This window comes from Miniopterus schreibersii, assembly GCF_964146895.1.
Source record: "Miniopterus schreibersii genome assembly, chromosome: 16".
NCBI lineage: Eukaryota > Metazoa > Chordata > Mammalia > Chiroptera > Miniopteridae > Miniopterus > Miniopterus schreibersii.
Window position 1 is genome coordinate 24551297 of NC_138116.1, and position 22463 is coordinate 24573759.

The window sequence follows — 22463 nt, forward strand, 5'->3', positions numbered from 1 at the left end:
GCTGCTAAGGAGGTTCTATGGGGGCCAAGCCGATGGCTGGGGGTGGGGAGGCCCAGAGAAGAAAGCCCAGTCCCCTCCCTTTGACAGGTCCCAACACTGATGGAGGGTTGGCTTACACTCAGGTGACAGGGATAGGTGCTATTCTGATATCCTGCATGAAGGGACCATGTCCTGTTCTCTGTCTGAAGCTCCTGACACTGAGCCTAGTTCTGTGAACTGAACAGGGGTTTGTGCTCTAGTGTAGGGTCCAGATCTCAGCTGCTGGGGCCGAGGTGGGTATAAGGGGCCTGGGAAAGAGTACTTTTAAATTCCCAGAAGTAGGGGCTCTGCACAGATCACCCAGGTGAAGCTGGGAGGGGGACCTTAGAGAAGGCTGGGTCCGCGGTGGATGGGGGAGCCATCGATTGCCGTGTCTCGTGGGTGACTGCTTATGTAAGAGCAATCCAATCTCCAACTCTAGTTCCTGCCCACGGAGGTGGACTGGGAGCTGGCTGTCAGCTCCCTGTGAACTGGGGCCAGCCAGGCTGCCTTCTGGCAAGTGGGCACTCTCAGCCCGACCTCCTGTGATTGGGGGCAGGAGCCACATGTGCTTAACTCCATCGGCAGAGTCTTTGTACATTTAATGGGTCACCTGAGAGCACATTTTGCACCATGGAGCCACAAATGTTTGCTGAGCGAATGGCCATCTGCAGAACATCCTTGTCAAGAGTGATCTCTTTTACTTGCGTGAGCTGCCCCCAGCCCAAGCTAATTCTGCCTGGTACAGGGGACTCTCGTGTGAAGCTTGCCCTCCTGGCCCTAGTTGCCAGCCGCCTTGCCCCATGCCTGCTGCCTCTGCACTTGCAGGGGTGATGGCGATGACCAAATGAGATATGTGAGGGCCCCAGGAAAGGGGGAAGTTATTCAATTTGAATCCAACCAGCACTCAGCAAGGCCTCCCAAGGTCGCAGCGCCATGCCAGGCTGCTGGGGGCTATAGATGTGAAGCTGACTGCTTCTGTGGGAATCATGGTGCACAAGGGAAAAAACTCATTAAGACTAATTGGAGAGGAGGAAACCCCAGGCATGCGGGGGGAAAAAAAATGATGTCTACTCACTTCTAAAGGGAAGCAGCTTGGTGCCATGCAAAGGAGCAGACCTCAGTTTGAATCCTGACGCTGTCACTTGCTAATTCTGGGCATGTTTTGTTAGACTTTTTGAGTTTGTTTCATTCGTTCTCATAGATTGCAAAGTTTTGTGAAGATGCCTGCAGTTGGTAGAAACTCAGGGCTCTGCTTTGTGTCCTCTCCAATTCTCCAAAACGGAGTCCAAAACTGGGCAGGGAGAGCCTCACCAGAAGTGGAGGCTGCTCCCTGAGAACAGCAAGGACTCATTTGAAATTAGCAGCATTATTTACACACCACTCACAATGTTGTTAAATGCCTTTAACTTGTTTGTTTTCAGAAGCAAGTTAAACACAGAATCCTGTAATTTTGTTTACACTATTAATTCATTCTTATGTTGAACTGTCACAATCCAAACGAATAAAGAGGAAAGCCACCGAGGGTAGGGAGTGGGGCTTCTGGGGGCAAGTGGGAGGAAGGTTGCCCTGGGTTCAAGCCTGTTGGGGCTTAGCCTGGAGCCTCACCACTAAGATGCTCTCGGTGACTGACCACAGGACTCCTAGCAACCCACACCCACTCTATAGGAGGATAGGTCAGGCCTCCAGGTGTAACTGTTACTTCAATAGCTCAGGAGCAGACCTGAGGCTGCAGGAAGAGGCAGAGGGAAATGTTTTCTATACTCAAAAGCTTCTTGAGGTCTTAAAGAGTGTGAAGGTGAGAAAGGGAAGGTGTATTGCCATCCTACCTGGGTATACAGAGAGAAACACACACCAAGGATAGAGATGGTTTATTAATATTGTAACAAAAATATATATTCTATATCTACATTATACATGTATTTATGCAGAAATAAAGAACCAGAGGATATTTACCCAAGTGTTCACAGCTTTTATAGGTGGTAGTATTAAGGCTGAATTTCCCTCTCTTCTTTTTTTTTATTTTTTAAAACAATGTTTTTGTTGTTTTTAATCTTCACCCAAGGATATGTTTGTTTGTTTTTCATTGATTTTTAGAGAGAGAGAAAGGGAGAGAGAGAACCATTGATGTGAGAAAGAAACATGATCCGTTGCGTCCCAACCGGGGATTCAGCCTGAAACCTAGGTATGTGCCCTGACTGGGTGTACGGGACAACGCTCCAACCAACTGAGCCACCCGGCCAGGGCTCCCTTTTTTCTTTACACTTCTTTTTACACTGAGTGTGTAGCCTGTTCACAATAGGGTAAACAATGAAGCTATCTTCATTTGGAAATCAAGGCACCACCATCTTCTGCATCGTCACCAGGACTGTAGCTTCTGCCCCAGGGGGCTGAAGATGTCCCTCTCTCAAAAACCAGCAAGAGCCAAGCTGGGGCTCCCCACCAGGCCCCTCCTCGTCCTCATGCCTCCTCACTGCCATCATTAGGCAGAGCCCTATGTTAGACTGGGGCGGGGAACAAAGCCCCCAGCTGCCTGCCTGCAGGGAGGGTGTTATAAACTACGGGGGAACGGGGGAACGATGGCAGCACCCTTTAAAATAGCAACACATTAACACTCACGAATGTATATATACATGCTGAAAAGCTGAGTATAAGAGATTAATAAAGAGGGCGAGTGGCAGAATGAATGTCTGGGAGAGGAGCGTTAATAAAGGAATAGGGTGTTGGCATTAATTGCTCCAAGCTGAGGAGGGCAGGTCAGGGCCCCTGGCGCAGGCTGATACGGGATTCGGGCGGGGACAGTGGCCAGGACACCTTGGCGAGGCAGCTCCCAGCTGACAGCACGCCCCTAACCCTCATCAGTTCCCTCTGGCCCCTCAGGTAGCCAGGGTGGTGGGGGCTGGGGGGGAGCTCCGCAGGCCAGCTGGAAGGAGGGGAGGCAGGGGGGAGGGAGTGAAGTGAGGCTCTGTCCCACTCTTCTCCTCCACCCCACCTCCCATCTCTCTCATCAGGGTTCCTGAGATGCTTGGAAGTACTCCCAGGCCTTCGGGTCTCTGTCCACCTTGTCCTTTCCTACTTCCTGTTTTCATCTGTCACGGTGGCGGAGATCATCCTGTTCCCAGTGCTAGTCACCTGGGGTTGCAAGGGACTCAGCTATCTTCTTCAAGGTGCTGCTGCGGAGGCGGGCGATACGGCTGCGGCGGGAGACGGAGGAACTGAGGGCAGGAAGGAAGGAGGGAAGGTAGGAAGGTCACAGCTGTGCCCCTGGAGTACAGGTGGGGGTGGGTGGGCCTAGACACCAAGCCTTGAGCACCAACAAGTACTCCCAAGGCCAGATCTGAGGGTGGGAGAGGTTGGGGCTGGGGGGTGGGAGGAAGCTTTGTGGGGTTTGGGAGGGAAGTAGAGCTGAGGGGGTGGGTAGTCCATTCCCAGGACTAGCCAATGAACTCTGAACACCTCTCTCATGAAGGGGGCCCTGCGGCCTTTAACCAAAAAAGGGAGATACTCTTCATCTCTAGTATAATCCTAAAACGGCAAGGGCCAAGGGAATCTCAGTCAGACAACCATACACGGCCCTGCTCACAGGACTCCCACTACCTGCTCCAAGGGGTCCAGAGACACACGGAGGCCTGTAGTTGGCCCAGGCATCACCACCCTGGTGAAAGCTTCTTTCCCCAACACCTCCCCAAACTCACCTCACAATGCGCCTCTTCTTGCGGGCTGAGGTCTCAGGGAAGGAAGACGCTGGCTTGGGGCCCTTCATGGTGAACAGGGGCACAGGTCCACTGGGGGAAGGAGAAAGATGAAGGGAGGCAGATCAGGAGGGAACCAGGAAAGGGTGCCAGCGCCTCCCCACTCTAGCCCCAGCTTGGGGGGTGGGGAGGCTGGACAAGATGACCTCTGAGGCTTCTTCCTACTAAGAGGAGGATTCTTCTCCCTGCCTCTCGGCCTGGGCTGACAGCTGAGTGACAGGCCTGTTCTGGGAGAACATCCAGGTGTCAGTTTCTGGTGCGCCCAGGGAGCTGGAGTTCAAACAGTTTCACCCTTCCACCTGCCCGCTTGGAGCTTGTTACTGAGGCGGCTGGGGCTGCGGGAGAGGCGGGGCTGCGGTGGGCAGCCTGCCGTCCTTGGCCTCACAAGTCCAGGTCAGTCTGCCACTTGTTCTTGGCCTTGGACTGTCCTAAGCTGGTCGCTATTCTCCTACCCAGACATGTGCGTGGAAGGTGGGGGTAAGAGCTTCATCTTCTCACTGAAAAACGCTGAATGAAGTTTTCTGAGCACCCCCTTCCTGGTTCCGGATGCCAGGCTAGAGGGTAAAATCTGGGGATGGCAGTGGCAGAGGTATTTCTTAGTGGGATGCAGAACTCAAATCGTGGTAAAGGACCCCATTATGCAGAGGAACAGAGAGGGCTGGACTGCCCTCATGAATTCCTGCTCCCTGCTGACCCTTCCCAAGTGGGGGTCCCATTTGTAGCTACTCATGGGCGTGCCACAAGCCACACAGAGCTGGGGGTTTTCAAGTAGACAGACAAGGCAGGCCCCTGCGAGTAGCAATGCCTCCACAAAACTGTATGTTCTGCCCTCCTGGGCCTGGGGAGCAACCTGATCAGACTAAAGATCAGCAAATGTCTAGGTTCCAAGAGCTGGGCTGCCTTCCATTCCTTTAGGCATCACCACTGTCCCTCACTGACCCCTGATTCCCTACTGGGAGGGCTGCAAGGCAGGAAGGGAGAGTCACCTGGGGATGAAGGGCTGATCCAGCCTGTTCTGGGGGACATTTTCCCAGCTAGCGCATTCATGAAAACCCAACTTTGAAGGGGGCTCCTCGGAGAGATCAAAGGTGATGTTGAGGTCCCGAGCAGGCAGGGCCAGAGGAGTGGAGCAGTTCTGCAGAGCAGAAGGGCCCAGAGGCACCCGGCTTTTGATGACTGTGGCTGGGCAGAAGAGAGGGGAGTGGCAGGGGGAGGAGACCCTTTCCTTTTTGGGGGTGGTGGGTCCAAGTGAAGGCTGAGTCTCAGGCAGGGACCCCCTTCTCAGGCAGGGCAAGAAGGACTGGCGTTGGCGCTTGATCCCTGGCTTTGAGGCTGGAGCACTATCTTGCTCTGAGGGGCTCAGTTTCCTTCTTCTCTTCTTCTCCATGGACTGCAGAGATGCCTGGGCTGAGGTGTAGTCAGGCCCAGGTGGGACCCCCAGACTGTGCATGAAGCCACTCAGTTGCCTTGCCATGGTCCGGGTCACAGGGCCAGAGTATCCTGGAGACTCTGGGTATAGAGAAGGAGGGTGTTGAGAGGAGATCAGGGACTGAGCAGAAGAAAGGAAAGTTTCTAGAATTTGGGGAGAGAGACATGGGAGATATGCAGGAGCTGCTAACTCCTCAGTTTTGTTGTGACTTCTGGGGCCTCTCTGCGTGTCCCATGATCCCAGGGGTCCTATTCCATCACCTGAGGCCCCAGCTAACCCTTGGCACCAGCTGGGTTTTGGAGATGGCACCAACAGGCAGAGGCAGAGCAAGGGCAAGACTCACTTGACTCTGAACACAGCTCCTGAGCAGGAGGTGTCCCCTCAGCCGGGCCAGGTGTCCCTGAGGCCTCTGTTCCAGGCCCAGTTTTTTCCTCTTGCACCAGCTGCTGCAGGGTCTCAAACTCTGTGATCATGTCGGGGGTCAGGAGGTTGGCTGCTTGGAGCAGGGAGTACTGCCGCTGGGCCAGGCACAGCACCTTCAGGGCCAACCTGGAACAAAGGGAAGGGGATCCCCATCCTCCTCAGAGGCTGGCCAGGGTCCTCTCTGCCATGCACCTGGCCCCATTGCTCCAGCTGTGGTGAGGAGCACAGGTGGGCTGGCCTCCCCACCATCCCAGCCATGGCTCCTGCTCTGCCACACCCTTGCTGAAGACCAAGGTTGGCAGGATGGTCACGGGTAATGGTGGGAGGCTTTACCCACTAAACATGCCTCCTGACAAAGACAGTGACCTGGGGATTACGGAAAGGGCACTAAGTGGCCTTGGACTCAAAAGGTCTGAGTTTCTTCTTAGCTCTGCCACCTGTTAATGCAGTGATTTTGACTAAGTTTCATTACCAGAGGGGCAATGAAAGGTAGCGGTGAAGAGCCAGGCTCATATCAGACTGCCAGCCTGCCAGCTCAAATCCCTGTTCCAGAACTTCCTACCTGTTGAGCTGGGATCACTGCTTACCCTCAGTCTCCACATCCTTTAAATGGGGATAGCAAGTGCACCCACTTCATCAGGTTATTGGGAAGATGAAATGAACTATTTTATACAGAGAGTGTTTAAAGAGTACCTGGCACATGTACTAAAAAGTAAGCACTATAAGGCTAGCTAACTATTGTTTCCTATAAAATAAAAATAATGCCATCTTGTTAGGCTAAGAGTAGATTAAATAAGATAGGATGTGTGATCTGGGTTCTGAGAGGATCCTCAAACATGCCTTCAGTCTGTGCTTTCTATGTAATGGTTGGGATGCTGAAAGAGAAAGCGTGAATCAGTGCACACTTCACATGCACTGAGGGGCTATTTAAGGGAAATTATGAGCGTAATGTGATTATTGATGTTGTAAATTTAGATTCTAATAAAGCAAACTTCCTTTCTGTCAGGGACACCTACAATAAAAGAAAAAACACAATTATCTCAGTGGGGATTATTCATGGCCAATAATTTATCCTCAGGTAGCATAATCTACCTGCCTGGACACCTCTGAGCCTCCTCCTCTGCCCTCAGTGTGTGCTCAGGGAACCCGAGCTCATTTTCTAAAGCAGCCGCCAGGCCTTTTTGAAAGAAGGCAGGATATAAATTAAAAAGGACACAGCAGAAACTCATTCTGTATCCGCGTGAACCACACGTATAAAGATTAGACCACGAAGGAAAGTGGGTGTTTAGGAGAAAGGTACCGGCTGGGATGTCAGATGACCAGGTCTGGCCCCATCCCTCTCACTGTAGTTGCGTGGCCCTGGGCAAGTGCCTCAGTATCCCATCTGACAAATGGAGACTTGGTGTACATCGGGGGTATTTAATTAGGTTTGAAGAAACCCATCCGAGGACATTTTAAACGGAGCAGCTCTGCCTTATCTGTTTTCCATATTAATTTCAGCATAAGGTTTCATTTGAAAAAAGGACTTTGCAACAAAACAAAACAAAAATTCTGAAAACCACTGAACTGGAAAATCAAAGATTGACTCAGTACCCTGGTGGTCTCAGATTCTAATGTTTAAAGCCAAAGAGAAATTATTTTCGATTACCTGATTGTTAGGGTGTTTCCAAGTATGAAGATGATCTAGACTATTCTGCAACCCCTAATACTTGGGGTCTTCTCTCACACTTTATTAGTACTTCAGCTCAAAGAAGTACGGAGAATAATTAGGGTTTTGATCCCTAAATCACAGCCACAACTGAAGCAACTTGTAAGAGGCCACAAGACCAGAAGCACAGCAGAAGTGAGAACTCTGGTGTCTTCTCTCCTCGCAATGGGGGACACCAGGCAGAGAGACCCTGAGTCATAAGTGGGGGCCCACAGTTTTTCCCTGGGCTCCGAAGAGATATCCCACCACTGCATCCCTGCCACTGCTGGGCCCCCAGGAGTCAGCAGCAGGAGACAGATAATAAGCTGCTGATTATTCAGGCTGCAGCATTTTTGCTGAGTTGGGAACAGACACTCCCCAACAAGAAATAAAATTAAACAGGCCCTTCTGTCTGGAGGCTTTAAATACACTGCCTAGCATGAAGCATACTGGGGAGGGTGGAGTGGGGTTGGCAGCAGCAGAGCTAAGTGGCAGGGGATTTACGTGCTGGGAGCCAGGGGGAAAAATATTAGCAGCACCTCTCTATTAAGCACAGAAAGAATGGTCCAAAATCTATTTCTCTGGCTTTGGGTGGTGGTTTGTATTTACTTCTGAGAAGAAACCTCTACAGTCCATCTGTTGAAGAGGACACATGGTAAACACCTGACTCAGGAAGGCTGTCCCTTCCTCAGCCTGCCACCTGACTTCTCTTGGCTGCTCCCTCCTTGCTGAGGACTGGCAGCTTGGCCCTCAGACTGGAAAGCAAAGCACTAGCCCAGGTGACCCTGCCCTAACTCGGAGCTTACCAGCTATCGCGATGGAATTTGCTGTTTTGCTTCCCTTCTGTTTGTTGGGCTGCCAGCTATGTGGAGCAGTAAATAAATGATAAATAAATAGAGTAGGTGACAATAAGACAAACTGCTAAAAAGCAGATAACGGACAGTAGTGGGAAAGACTTGACTCATAAAGAGAGCAGAACCAGAGCTTTTGTGACTTAGCACCAACTCCCACCCCAAAAGGCTGGAACCCAAACCTCCCTCCTTGGACCCCAGAGAAGGGTAAGAGGACACCTACTGCTTAAAATGGTCCCTTTCCAGGTGCTGTGGTGAGAGGCGGCCCATGACTTGCTTGGGCTCCAGGGTCAGGTCAGAGGACTCCGGCAGTGACTGTTGGAGGCTCTGTTCTGGTGCCTGGATCAGAACCTGAAGAGGAAGGAAGTCACAGGTAAAGGGCCCAGGATGACCTCCCTCCCTATGTAAGCAGCTTCCAAAATCTTTCCCTCCTCCAAGAGTGGGAAAGACAGCTCCTGGAATGGCCAGATCCTCAGAGGGGCTTTCTTCCTCTCAGTCTCCACCCTGCTGGCAGCACACACTCACTTCAGACACACAGGATCTGACAGAAGAGCTCTCCTTCCTGCACAGGATCGGAAAGCCTCCTAATGACTAAGATGTGATATCCAGGTAGAGAACCTGGGACTGAAGGGACTCTATGAGTTGGAAAGGGCATTTCTTTGAATATTCCACCAGCTCTAAGTCCTACCTCCTTGGCCACGCCTTTGTCTTTGTCCTCTGAGGGCTGCTCCTGGTCTGAAGAGCTCCCTTCCATGACCCTCTCCACCTGGGCCTCTGTCCCCAGGCTCTTCTCTTGAAGGAATGCAGACCCTGGGTGGAGCTCTGGGGTGCAGGGCTGGCTGGAAAGGCAGGGCGGTAGGGAGGAGCTGGAAAGGCAAAGGGGGAAATGAGGCTTTAGGGGCGGGGAAAGCAGGAAAGGGGCAGGTGAGACAGAGCCCATAAGGATGGATGCTTGGGTAACAAGGGGGCAGTAGCTGAGGTAGGGAGGAGTCAGAAATGTTCTGGTTTAGGAAACAATGACACCAGCCTCTTCACTGTACCTTCTTTTGAATAGTAGATGCTGCTTATATATGGACTGGGGTGTCATTTACTCGTTTGACACAGAGCATTGTGGATGCCAGTCAGTGTGCAAGGCACTGGGTGGGGACCCCTAACTCTAGGTGTCAGAACAGAAGAAAGGAGTCCTAGTCCTCCAGAAGCTGAAGGAGGGGGGCTTTCCCTGCTGAGCTGAAGGATGGAGCATGTTTGGGCCACAGGACTCACGGTTGTTGTGGATGGCCCGATTGGGGGGGCTGTGGGAGGTCCTGTTGTGGGGCCTGGGCTCCCGCCTCATATACTCGGAGCTTCTCCCTTAGGGTGGCCACCTGGAACCAAAACAGCCAGTTCCTGAGAGCCCCCAGTGAACACAGGAGGCAGGGGCTCCACTGGGCATAGAGCCCCAGCCATACCCCAATGTTCCTGTCTCTTGTTCTCCTGCCCCCCCCCCATCCCCTCATCCCAAGCCAGGGTACCCTGCCTCCCAGCCATGCTCCCCAGGTGGGCTCCTCACCTCAGCCTGGAGCTGCTGGCAGATGGTGGCATACTGGCTGATATGACAGTCCAGACTGACCACATTGCTCTTCAGCTGAGATGGGGACACAGGGGAGAGATCTGTTTGTTCATTCAAAGTAGTTTTAAGCAACCACTTCAAAAGGCCAGGCATTGCGCCAGGCACCTCACTCATATTCCCATGACTCACACTCAGGACTGAGAAACTGACCTGGGAAGGTCAGTGGCTTGCCTGAGACCATAGCAGAAGCAGAGGTTTCCCTTGAACCCAAGACCCCTGACTGCCTGACTAATACACTCTCATCAGGCCAGGGGCTTTTCAGTAGCAGCTCCGGGAAAGCCAGGGTTCCCTAGAGGAGGCAGGGGAAACCAGAGCAGCTCTGCCCTTATCTGTGTTATATGTTGGCCTTTATGTTGTTTTGCTGCTAAAGACAAGTCTAGAAAAGATCACTGGCCAATACTTGGCCATCCCTTCCCATTGCCACCCTCTTGAGACGATTCTGCCTCAGTCATCCAATGCTGTATTTTACTCTTTTTCCAAGTCTTGGAGACCATCCTGCCTCTCCCCCCAATGGAGACTTCCCAAGGACAGGGACTGTGTCACTTCTACCACAGTTTCCCTGAAGATAGAGGCTTGGGAATGTCTTCCCTCTGCCTGTGGGAATCCTTGCTCCAGGCACCGGAGGACGCCTGTGGGTCCTGTCCCTTCCTTCACCCAGCCTGGGGGCTCCCCCCACACCAGGCTGGCACGCACCGAAAGTTTGATCTCCTTGGCCCGGTCGGCATACTTGAGGGTGTTGTAAGTGTCCTCATATGTCAGGCTGGAGGAGCTGATGGCAGCAATCATCACCGTGCGGCAGTTGCCCCCAATGGAGTCCTTGAGCAGACGGGTCAGTTTGCTGTCCCGGTAGGGCACGTGAGACTTGCGGCCCTAAGGGGCAGAGAGCGGGCTTGGGGTGAGGTGGCTGGACTAGACAGACACAGGCTGGGATATGGCAGCCTCTGGCCCAGGGCTGTAGGGACGGACCCTTGGATCTGGGCCGTCAGTAGCTGTCCTGTGGGGAACCCTGGGTCTGTGCAGCTTTACCTTTGCATCAGCGAGGGCATTGAGGACATTGATGAGGGCCAGCAGAGAGCGGTTGATGTTGGCACCTTCCCGCAGTCGCTCCCCCTTTGCATGGGTGCTAGATGCCCGCTCCGAGCCAGCCAGGTCAATCAGGCTCATCTTGGCCACTTGAAGGGCCTGGGTCAGACCTGGAACGCGGTCCTGCTGCTTCACGAAGATCTGGGGGCAGAGCGCAGGGGTGAGGGGCGCTGGGCATCAGAAGCCCTGTCTTCAGTCTCCGACCCCCAATCCCTCTCACCTGGAAGATGGCATGGGAGCGGGAGGAAGTAGCATTGGCATCAGTGGGGTGCTGTGTGCGGTTACGGTTCCCCCTGGTCAGCATCTCCAGCAGCTGCTCAGCTGTGGTTGGCTACAGAGGAGATGACCAGGAAGGGAGCTGTGGTTTCCCCCGCCAGGAGGGCTGCTCTTCAGAACCCATGTCACCAGCGCAGCCATGGGATACGGGGCACCCCCAAACTGCCCAGTGAGGAAACCCTAGAGGACCAGTGGGACTGCTTGTGCCACCTGAGCCCAATCTCACACCTGGTGGAAGGAAAGTCCTTGTACTACCACCCCCTTGTCAGGGTCCTCACGGATGGCAAGGGGTCCCTTGGGCTCCAGGAGGTCGTGGATCTGCTCATTGTACACCTGAGGAGAGAGGAAGCAAGGGAGAGACCTGAGGAACAGGGCCCATCAGGAAACCTCTCCTCTAGGCACTGCGAGGGCTGAGCTGCTGGGCAGGGAAAATGTGACCAGACACCACAACATGAGTGTCACTTTGCCAGATGATGTTAAGTGACAAGAGCAGGTTTAGTTCACATGCAGTCTTTCTCTGAGCTGTTACTGCTCTCTGGGCTCTCACTGGCCCCCATCTGCCCACTTCCTACCACCCTTTCCCCCACTACTCACTCCATTCCACTCCCTCCTGAGGTGGTTGTGAGAATGAGGGATGGGGCGACCCAGTCCCAGGGAGAGGACAGTCCTACCTCCTGGTAGCTGATGAGCACCTCGAATCGCTTCTCCTCCTGGCGGGCCTCCAGTCGCTTGTACAGTTCCATAGTGGTCAGGTACATGATGCCGGGGTCCCCTTCTGTTCCCAGCATGGTGTGTGTCTTCCCGGCCCCAGTGGCCCCATAGGCAAACACTGAAGAGGACAGAGTGGGGAGTAGGGCGGTGGCAGGGCCAGACCCACCTTCTCTAGTGGCTCCCCCTATGCATTTCCACCCGGCTCGCCCTTCCCTCCGCAAGCCCCTTCCTTTGCTCCCATCTGCACAGTCCCACTGCTCCTACCACTCACGCCCCCACGCTTGCACTGCAGCTTGAGTTCCTCACTTCTACATCCTGTTTTCCCATAGGTCTGGGAATTTGAGGGCAAAGGGGTCTCCAAGGTGGGTGGGGAATCTCCCTTTCTGAGGGATGCCTTCTCCCTCTGCTGAAGGCCCATGGCTCTTTCCCTCCTATCACCTCGGTTTAGAACCACACACTTGTGGGTGTGATTTTGATTAGTGTCTTCTCCCCACCTCTAGGCTGTAAGTATCAAGGGGACAGGAACCATGTCTGTCTGATGTGCTACTGTATCCCAGGCCCAGGAGAGTGCCTCACACAGGAGAAGAATGAATGGGGACCCACAGAGAACGCAAGGGCCAGAGCCCTCCTCAACAAGTGCCCAGCTGAGGGGAGGGCACCTGTCAGAAGACACACAAAACCCTGAGAAGGAAGCAGGGAAAGGTGGCTACCAACCAGGGCTCTCCCTCCTCCCTGACCAGATTCTCACCTGAGCAGTTGTAGCCCTGGAGGAAGCTGTCCAGGATTCTGTGCGTGGTGTGCTGGAACACGTCCTGTTGGGTGGCCGCCTCACCGAAGACCCGGTCAAAGACAAACGTCAGGTCTTTGCCCTTCTTCTTGGGGCCATCGTGGATGTTGCCCCACTTCAGGCCAAGGAAGCCCCCATCGGGCTCCTCGGGGTCAAACACCAGCACCTGCTCATCCACCACCTGAATCACAGGCCTCCGCTGGCTCTCCAGCTCCCGTGGGGTGGCGGGCCGCACCCGAACCACAACCTGCACCATGCTGTCCTCCACCGCCATCACCACGCAGCACCTGAGCGAGGCACAATGGAGATGAGGACCAGCCAAACCCAGGCTTGTCCAGGTGCCCTCTCAGCCTGGCATTCAAGGCCTCCTCCCACCCCCACCCCCACCGCCGGTCTGTTTTATACTTCAAGAATGAGAATATTGGTGCCAGCACCAATTATTAATAAATCTCTCTTTCCCACTTGAAATACCACGTTTGTCATGTCCAAATGATTGTTTTTTCAGAGGCCTATTACCGGGCTTTTTGTTATGTTCCACTAATTTGTCTACTCCTGTGCTAACACCACACTGTTTCCATTCCATTCCTTTACAGTATGCTTTTTATCAAGTAAGGCAAGGACCCCCCTCCACTAGTGTTTCTTTTTCATTATTTTCTTGGCTATATTCAGACATTTATTGTTCTATTTGACTTTGAGAAAATGTTATCAATTCCATCCCCAACCCAGAACACCTCCTACTCCCCACAAAAACCTTATTGGAATTATAATTGGAATTGTATTACATTTACATATTTATTTTATATTAAATTTTTTCATGCAAAAACATGGCTATTGCCTTTCTATTTGTTCAGATATTTTTCATGTCCCTCAGTAAGATTTAATAGTTTTCTTTTCTCTTCAGATAGTTCTGTAATTGCCCTTTTAATGTAATTCCCAAGTATTTTATGGACTTAATCACTCTTATGAATAGAACACCTCCTCCCATCTCTAATTTCAGGTGGTAATTGCTAGTATGGAGAAACACAATTGATTTGTATATATTTGCCTTATAACTACCACCCTCAGACTCTCTTATTAATTCCAATTGTATTTTTTTAAAATAGTGCTTATTGGGTTTTTCAGAATATATACTATATATCAGAAAGGAAAATAATTTTTTTACCTCTTTTCTCTATATTTATACCAAATATTTTATTTCTTTAAAAAAACTTTCTTTTTAATCCTCACCCGAGGATATTTTTTCCATTGCTTTTCAGAGAGAGTGGAAGGGGGAGAGAGACAGAGAGAAATATCGATGTGAGAGAGACACACTGATTGGCTGCTTCCTGCATGCGCCCCGACTGGAGCCAGGGATCGAGCCTGCAACCAACGTATGTGCCCTTGGCTGGAATTGAACCTGGGACCCTTCAGTCCGCAGGCCAATGCTCTAACCACTGAACCAAACTGGCTAGGGCAATATTTTATTTCTTATCTATTGCAATCCCTAGAACTTCCACAACGATGTTGAACAATAATGATGACAATGGGCATCCCTGTCTTGTTTTTGATTTTAAAAGAAATGGCTTTAGTGCTCCACTATTTAGAAATTAGTTTTGGATATATAGTCATTATCATACTAGTAATTTCTTCTATTCTTATTTTACTTAGAGTTGTTATTAGAAAGATCTAAAATTTTACCTAATGTTCTTTCAGCATTTCCTGATATGTGTTTCTTCTCCTTTATTTTGTTGAAATGGTAAATTATTTGATATTATTTCTGGTATCAAACCAACCATGCATTCTTAGAAAAATCCTACCCTGACCTTGCTGAAGCTTTAAGTTTTTAAATGGTCAAGTGTGTCCAATTTTCTTTTATGATATTATGTCATATTTAAGAAGAGATTCCTTCCCCAAGGTAATAAACACTTTTATTATATTCCCGTCTAATATTCTTTCTGTTTAAAATTTAGGTATTTTTACAGATGGAATTTACTTTTTTTGTGAATGGTATGAGGTTTCTAGATTTCTTTCTAAATGGTAAGCAATCTTCTCAAGGTCATTTATTAAATAGTGTTGTTGTTTTTTTAATTTTAGAGAGGAGAGAGAAAGAGAAAAGAGAGAGAGAGAGAGATAGACAGACATTGACCTGCTGTTCCACTAATTTATATATTCACTGGTTGATTCTTGTATGTGACCTGACTGGGGATTGAACCCACAACCTTGGTGTATCGGGACGATGCTCTAACCAACTGAGCTACTCCACCAGGGCTAAATAGTGCATTCATTCTCAATTTTAAATGCCACATTTAACATAGTTAAATTCTCCTATAAACATGAATTTGTTTGTGGACTCTCCATCCTGTTCTGCTGTGTCCATTCCTTTTCCAGTAATTATTGTGGTTCTATAATATCTCATCTCATTGTTCCTTTTCTTGGCTATTCTTGAGCATCTTGCCTGGCATATAATTTTAGAATCAGCTTACAGAGTTATTCTATGAAAAATCCTGCTAAAACTTTAATTGGGAATACTTTGAATTTATAGGTTAATATGAGGAGAATTGGCATCTTTATAATATTAAATCTTCCCATCTAGGAACATAGTATTTCTTTTTATTATTCACAACTTTATAATCCTCAGTAAAATGTTACAGCTTTCTTCACTTGAGTTTTGTGTATTTCTTGATAGGCTTACTACCAGTTATTGTATAGTCTTTATTACATTGTGAATAGGCTCTTTTGCAAATTACATTTTCTAATTCATTTTTGTCAGAATATAGGAAAGCAACTGACTTCTGTATGCAGATCTTGTATCTGGCTGCATTACTGAACTCCCTTATTAGTTCTAATAGACTGTCATCGATTCTCTTAGGTTTTTCAATTAAATGATGGTATAGTTTGCAAATAATGACAGTGACTCTCTATCTTTAGCTCTTCTATATTTAGTTCCCCACCCTTCACTGTCCATTAGGAATGGGTGTTAAATTTTATCAGATGCTTTCTTGGCACTAGCTGAGATGATCACACAGTGTTTCTCCTTTAATCTGTTAATGTAGAGGGTGACATGGATATATTTCCTAATGTCGACCTGGCAATAATTCCAAACACTTATTTACTTATTCCTTCTTGTATTCCCCTCAGACCTCTCTCCTTGTTTTTCTCGTTTCTGCTTCAAACCATCTTACCAAGGGTAGAGATGGAATTTTTGGAATGCAGGAGTCACAGATATCCTGGAAAAGTCCAACCCAACTCTAGGGATATATTAACAGGGGTAAGAAACAAGGGCTGTTCCTGGGGGATATGAACAGATGAGTGCTTTCCCAGGAAAGACTAGGTCCCGCTGATAGGACCAAGGTCATTCAGCAAAGAAAACTAAAATTTCTACCTAATACTCCAGCAAACAACTCATGCTTTCCTTTGGGAATGAGGCAGAACTGAGCTGATTTGAAACTCCTATCCCCCACCTCAAAACTTCTTAATTTCTCCCTACACAAAACAAGATATCAACCAATAATAATCTTTTTACATGTGTATAATTTTTTACACATGCAATTGGACTGCAACTGCTTACCTACTATATGAGGGACTGTTTCAAGCGCCTTATGAGTATGATCTCCTTTCATTTCCATCACAATCCCACAAAACAGATAGTATTTTATACTCATTTTTTCAATGAGAAAATTGAGACCGAGAGGGTTTAGCAACTTGCCCAAGATCCCAATGCTAGTGATGAAGCCTGGTTCCAAGCCAGGCAGTCTGACTGCAGAGCCCGCATACTGCCTTATAATGAATGATATATAATATCACGCTTTCATGATCACACTGTTATAATTGTCCCTTATGCTTTTTAATAATTATAATTTCTTTTATGTAACTAGCCTAATGTATTCTGCAAACACTTTCAGATATATGGATTGTACCTAATTTTCAACACTCAGAGAGAGTTCCTGTCTCCCATCCTCTCATTTCCATCCCCACAATCACCCTCTGCCTTTACCCAGGGAAGTGAAGACAGAGGGTACTTGGCCCCACAGTCTGGGTCTACACTGGCTGCCTTAATGGCAGACCCAGCTCCTGACAGGGAGGGTTTCAGCTGAGGAGGAGCGACAGAGCAGCCTAACATTCTAAGCAGGAAATTAAAAAGGGCACTGGCAGCGGAGTGCGCATAACCTTTACAGTTCTCTCCTCTCCGCTTCCTAAGGGCCAGTGAGGCAGCCTGTTTGCCTAATGAGATGTTTTCCTCCTTCCTGAAACAGTGCTGGGGGCATGGGGTGGGGGTGACACTTGGCATGGCTGCAACTAGGACACCTGGGTCCTGGTCTCTGCTCTGCACCTGACCAGTGGGAGGTCTTCCCACCAGCCACACCACATCCATACACCGGACTCCCCCCTTTGAGAGCCAGAGAGAGAACAGCTACAGATCTGCTCCCGCCCCAGGGGGATGGGGAGATTAATGAGAGAACGTTTGTCAAGTTTGCTTTGATCCTCAGTTGGAAAGAGCATTTCAGCCCAAAGTATGAGGGAGATGATTCTTTAATAAGATCTTCAGGGTTCTGAGCCTGCCACAGTCACGTCCTGTTTCTAACCCAGGGCAGCTCATTAAAAGCCTGAGGCTAGTTCACTGCTGAGCTGGGGCTGGGAAGCCAAAACTCAGTTGTTTTCAGGATAGTTTCCTCTGCCCACCCTCAGAGGAACAGGCGGAAGAAGACAGAGGTCCTCAGAAGCCCCTGGAGAAGAATTTCTGAGGACTTGAGGGGATCCGCCTACAGACATTGAAGGCTGGGAAGGCAGGCGGTGCCTAGCCCTTGGATGTTCTATTTTTATAGGGATTGCTGTAGTCCCCTTCATCGCTCCTTCACAACCCTCACACTTGTTTCTTGTCCTTAAGATCCAAGAAAGCAGGACCTTCTTCTGATACAGTCTGTATACTGCAGATGCCTAGGCACCATATCCAGCATGCAGTAAAGGCTGTATAATATTTGTTCTATGGATGAATGAAGGCCAGAGAAGAGCAGAGTCTGAATCTAAAAATCTAAAAGTAATTACTGTTATAGCTAACATTTATTGAGCGCTTACTATGTATTAGGCCCTATGCTAAATGCTTTACAAACAATGTCACTTAACTTTCACAGCAATCTCATTCTGTAGTTATATCCCAACTCTACAAAGAAAGCTGAGGCTTAGGAAGGAATTTGTCACATGGACAGTACATAGCAAGGCCAGAATTTGACCTTGTTCAGACTATCAGCAGAGGCATTACTCTTCCTACCAGGCCATTCTGCCCTGTAGCTGGGCTTTTGTGGCTCCTGCCTCTCCTCACCTTAGTACTTACAGGGCAATGTCCAAAGACCACTGGTTCTTTCTGTGATTGGTTGTGCAGAGAAAAGAGCTGTGTTCTTTCGTTTTTTGAATAGACAATCATAAGGCTGTAACTGATGACAGTTTTGCTTATTCTTAATTTTATTTTTATTTATTTCTCTTGTCTTATACTTATGGCTAGGACCTCTGGTACACTACTGAATAGAGGCATCAATAGTGCGCAATCTTGTTTCTTTGCTGATCTTATAAGGAATGCTCCTATTATTTCACTTTTTGTTGGTTTAAGAAAATTTACCTCTATTTCTAGTTTACTAAATTAAAAAAAAGTCATGAATGGGTATTGAATTTTATTGAATTCTATTTCTGTGCATAATGGAATATGTTTTCTCCTTTAACCTGTAATTATGTAAATTATCTTAGTAGATTTTTCTAATGTTAAACCATTTTCATATTCTTGGGATAAACCCAAATTGGTCATAATGTATTTTTTAATATACATTGCTGGCTTCTGATTGTTAATATTTTATTTAAGGCTTTTACAGCTACAAAACAGACTGGCTCATAATTTTCTTTGCCTTATTTTTGGTATCACAAAATAGATTGGAAATGTTTTCTTGGTTTTTATTTGGGAGGGGGAGAGTTTGTATAAGATTAGAATAATTTCTTCCAATTGTTTGTAAATTTCTAGTTGAGTATGGTAATTATGGTGTTTTGGGGTTTTTTTTATGGATGTGTCAGTACATTTTAAAGTAATTTAATTTCCTCAATGGCCCTAACTAGGTCCGTTCAAAATTTCCAGAGCTTCTTAAATCAGTTTTGGTTAGTTGTTTTTTCCTAGAAAACTGTCCAAAACCATTGTTAACAACGGTGTTCCACTAAAGTCTTTCTCTTTCTTTTAATTTCTCAGTGACTGAAGTTATGTCTCTATTTTCTGCTTAAGAACATTTTTCTATGTTTCTTTTCTTTATTGCTAGAAGTCTGGCTTTTTTATTAGTCTTTTTAAAGATACAGATTTTGGCTAAGTTAAACCTCTCTCTATTATGTAGTAAAATTCTACTCTGTTAATTTCTGCTCTTAACTCCTTTTTATTTCCTACACATTTATTCTGTTGTTCTAGCTTATTAAAGTTGTATATTTGCCTCACTGACTTTCAGCTTTAAAAAAAAATCAAATTTAAAGACTTAAGACTATAAATTACCTTTGAAATATTGCTTCAACTGTATCCCACAAGTTTTCTAAATAATATTATCACTGTTCCATGCTAATTATCTTTTAATTACAATTATGATATTCCATTTAATTGAGTTAAGTGGGTTTTTAAAAGAGATCTAAAATATGGGTTTAATTTCTCCCTCTTTCTTTTTTTTTGTATTTTTAACTTAATTGCTTGTGGAAAGAGAATATGGTTTGAACAATGGTAATTGTTTAGATTTGTTTTGTGGCCAGATAGAGACAATTTTTATGAATACCTTTAAAAACAGGCTACTTGTAAACTCTTAAAAAAAGATCTCAGTGGAGCTGGGATGGACAATATAAAGACCAACAAATTGAGACACCTTAAAATATCTAAGGGTAGGGTAATTCAATAATGAAATAAACACAGAAGTATATTGGTGGTTGAAGCATGGGATGGGGTGAGGGAGAGGAAATAGAATTGGGACAAGATTGGAGAAAACTGTAACACTGAGGAGAAGCTCATTCAGAAAAATGTTGTAGACTTTCTCCTCTGAGCTAGATTCAACTTCTCTGTTTTCCAATCTGTAAAATGTAAATGATATTAGTATCTACCCCGTAGGGTTGTTGTGAGAATTAAATAAGTTCATTCAAACATGGTAAGTGCTCAAAAAATGTTACCATTATTATTAGGATCAATATGACACACATTTTCCCATGATGCCAGAATTGTCTTCAGTAAAATTCCGTTTCCAGTGGCAGAGACCAGGCTTTATGTTTTTCAAGTTACTTCACTACCTTAAAGGGTCAAAGCTAAGAGAAGACATCCTAGGAGCAGTAGCAGAAAGCATGGTCTTCTACCATGCAGATATTCTTTCGTTCCCTCCTTTATTCAAACTTTGACTCTGTAACTAAGTAACTCAGTAACTAAGTTACGGCCACTGGCACAGCTCTGCAATCAGTTCTCCCGCACAGATGTGTGGAGAGGGTGTTAGCTACTCCACACAGAGGAGCAGGAGGTCCCAGGTCGCCAGATCTAGTGTCCAGAAAGACCTAATTCTTCCTTACACGTGAGCAGGACCTTTCACAGAGCGGATGCACCGAGGCGGGGGCCCAGCGCAGATGGGCGGACACACTCTAGGTCCGGTACAAATGAGCGGAGGGGTCATGGTCTCCTGCGCAGACGTGTCAGGAAGCGGCCTGCTCCCCACTCCGCCTCTGCCCTGCTCCCGGGGACCACACAGAACCTGCTCGGTCCCCACGTCGCACGTTAGGATCTCGCACTACAGAGGTCGGGCTGGGGCTGCGCCCTGGGCAGCTGGGGCTGAGCGTCCCAGACCTGAGCGCAGGAGCCCGCGGGAGAGCTTACCCTTCGTCGGTCCCCTGCCGCCGGTGTCGTCGCTCGTTGCAGGGCCCCTCGGCCGTAGACCGGAGCCCGGGGCCACAGGACAGCGTCCCCCACACCCTCCACTCACGCAGGGCAACCTCCGCCCGCGCCGCGCTTTCAAATGAGCCGGGGCGGTTCATGCGCGCTTCCCATTGGTCACCGCCCGGATCGCTGATTGGCTGTTTCCTAAGTAACAAAGTACCCGCGGCGGCGCTCCCGTCCACAGTGCGCTTGCGCACTTCCGGTAACTGCTGCCCCGAGGTTTCGAGGCTGGACCCCGCCAGGCTGACGCGCGGAAACCAGCTCGGATGGAGGTCCGGGGTGGAGGTGCGTGGCCCGTCTCTGTCGTCCCTGGGACAAGATTCATCACCAATGGCAGCAGCCGGACGTCAAGCCCGTTTTCAAACCTGCTTTTTCTGCGGGCATCCGCTTATCCAAGCCACTGTCCAGGGTCTCTTCTCGCCCCTCAACCATCCCAAGAATGAATTTCGAGAGCAGCCTTGATGTGGAAAAGCGGGCGGAGGCAGAGAATGGCGATTCCACCCGCTTGGCTTTGGCAGTGTCAGGAGTGTCACGGACTGATTGTTGAATACGGGGGTCGGCCCCTAAGGGGAACTCTGTCCATCCTCCACAGCCGCTCGCTGCGTGGATGCTGGTGGGCCAACCTCACGCTGATACCCAACACCAGAGGTTGTGGGGGTCGAAGAGAGTCTTGCCCTATTCCAGTCACTAGTGGCCGAGTGTCAGTTTACTCATCTGTAAAATGGGCAAATATCCTACTCACCTAGAAGAGCATGGATGGGAAAGATCTCCAAACCCCCTGCGCGTGTAAAGGGATAGCTTTCTATTAGTCTGATTAGGGTGATGGCTGCTGGTAAACTGATCTGTTCCCACCTGCGAGCAGGTCTGAAACACGCAAGAAAGCAGGAGGCAAAACTCCCTCAGTGGACCTGCCATCAAGATAGTAGAGTCGCAGCCCTGGCCACATAGCTCAGATCGTCCAGATAAGCCACGATTGTGAGTTTCATCCCTGGTCAAGACACATACAAGAATCAAACAGTGAATGCATAAATAAGTGGAACAACAAATCAATGTTGTTTTTTCTCTCTCTCCTTCCTCTTTCTCTCTAAAAATCAATACAATTTAAAAAATTTAAAAAAAAGATAGTGCCCTAGCTGGTTTGACTCAGTGGTTAGAGCTTCGGCCTGTGGACTGAAGGGTCCTGGGATCAATTCTGGCCAAGGGCAGGTACGTGGGTTGCAGGCTCCATCCCCTAGCCCTGGTCAGGGCATGTGTGGGAGGCAACCAATCAATGTGTCTCTCTCACTTCCATGCTTCTCTCTCTCTCTCTCTCTCTCTGAAAAGCAATGGAAAAAATATCCTCAGGTGAGGATTAAAAAATAAATAAAATAAAATAAATAACTAAATGTGCCATTTAAAAGGCAGTGTTGAATTGGATTAAAAAATATATAGTGGAGTCACTATTTAATACCTGGTTGATTTGGCCCAAACTTGTCATTAACCTACCTGGACCTCAGTTACCCTCTCCGTATGGTGGGATAACACGGCAGGTTTCATGAGAATAAAATGAGAAGACTATGCAAAGGTCTTTTATTGTAAGTTACAAGAAAACCAAGGTGTTCTTGTCATCTCCGCTACCCCAGAGAAATGAAACTGTTAAAGAAAGGCTTCCAGAGGTTTGGAGCTGTGGTGGAGGGCTTGGGATCTTCAGGAGCCTCTTGTGTCCTGTAAGCCAGGCCTTGCCCTGGTCCAGTTCTGGTTTGGACAATTAGCTGAGGAAGGTGAAGTGAGTCAGGGTGAGGCAAGGAGCAGAGACTGATTCTGCTCTCAGAGGGGAGTGACATGCAAGTTGAGGTCTGAAAGAGGAGTGGAGCTAGTTTGGCAAAGGGAGTTGTTCCTTGGCTCTCAGAAGCCAAGGGAAAAGAATTTTTCAGCTGAGTCAACTTAGCCCATGATGCTGA

General features: G+C 48.4%; 1 protein-coding gene across 3 annotated transcripts; it reads right to left on the reverse strand.

Annotated features, from left to right (window-relative positions):
* Positions 1-1872: 1872 nt before the first annotated feature.
* On the reverse strand, positions 1873-20597 carry KIF18B (kinesin family member 18B). Of its 3 annotated transcripts, XM_081116062.1 has the most exons (16): positions 20464-20597; positions 12588-12913; positions 11800-11957; positions 11357-11461; positions 11073-11183; positions 10796-10993; positions 10463-10639; positions 9710-9784; positions 9424-9524; positions 8849-9026; positions 8384-8511; positions 5543-5748; positions 4757-5279; positions 3714-3803; positions 3151-3233; positions 1873-2930 (listed from the first exon to the last, which is right to left on the reverse strand). In XM_081116062.1, exons 2-16 carry the CDS (start codon positions 12898-12900, stop codon positions 2776-2778), a joined length of 2601 nt encoding a protein of 866 aa, XP_080972188.1. In that variant the 5' UTR covers positions 12901-12913; positions 20464-20597; the 3' UTR covers positions 1873-2775. The 3 variants fall into 3 exon arrangements, with proteins under 3 accessions (XP_080972188.1, XP_080972187.1, XP_080972186.1); XM_081116061.1 differs by having other exon boundaries at positions 1873-3233; positions 8384-8499; XM_081116060.1 differs by having other exon boundaries at positions 1873-3233.
* Between the last annotated feature and the right edge of the window lie 1866 nt (positions 20598-22463).

Excerpts from the sequence above, each read along its gene's own strand:
- KIF18B (XM_081116062.1), bottom strand. The coding sequence starts at position 12,900 with ATGGCGGTGGAGGACAGCATGGTGCAGGTTGTGGTTCGGGTGCGGCCC. Across the intron at positions 11,184-11,356 it reads AAGGACTTTCCTTCCACCAG|CCAACCACAGCTGAGCAGCT; the intron begins GTGTGAGATTGG and ends TCTCCTCTGTAG. Across the intron at positions 9,525-9,709 it reads GCCAGCAGCTCCAGGCTGAG|GTGGCCACCCTAAGGGAGAA; the intron begins GTGAGGAGCCCA and ends TTTTGGTTCCAG.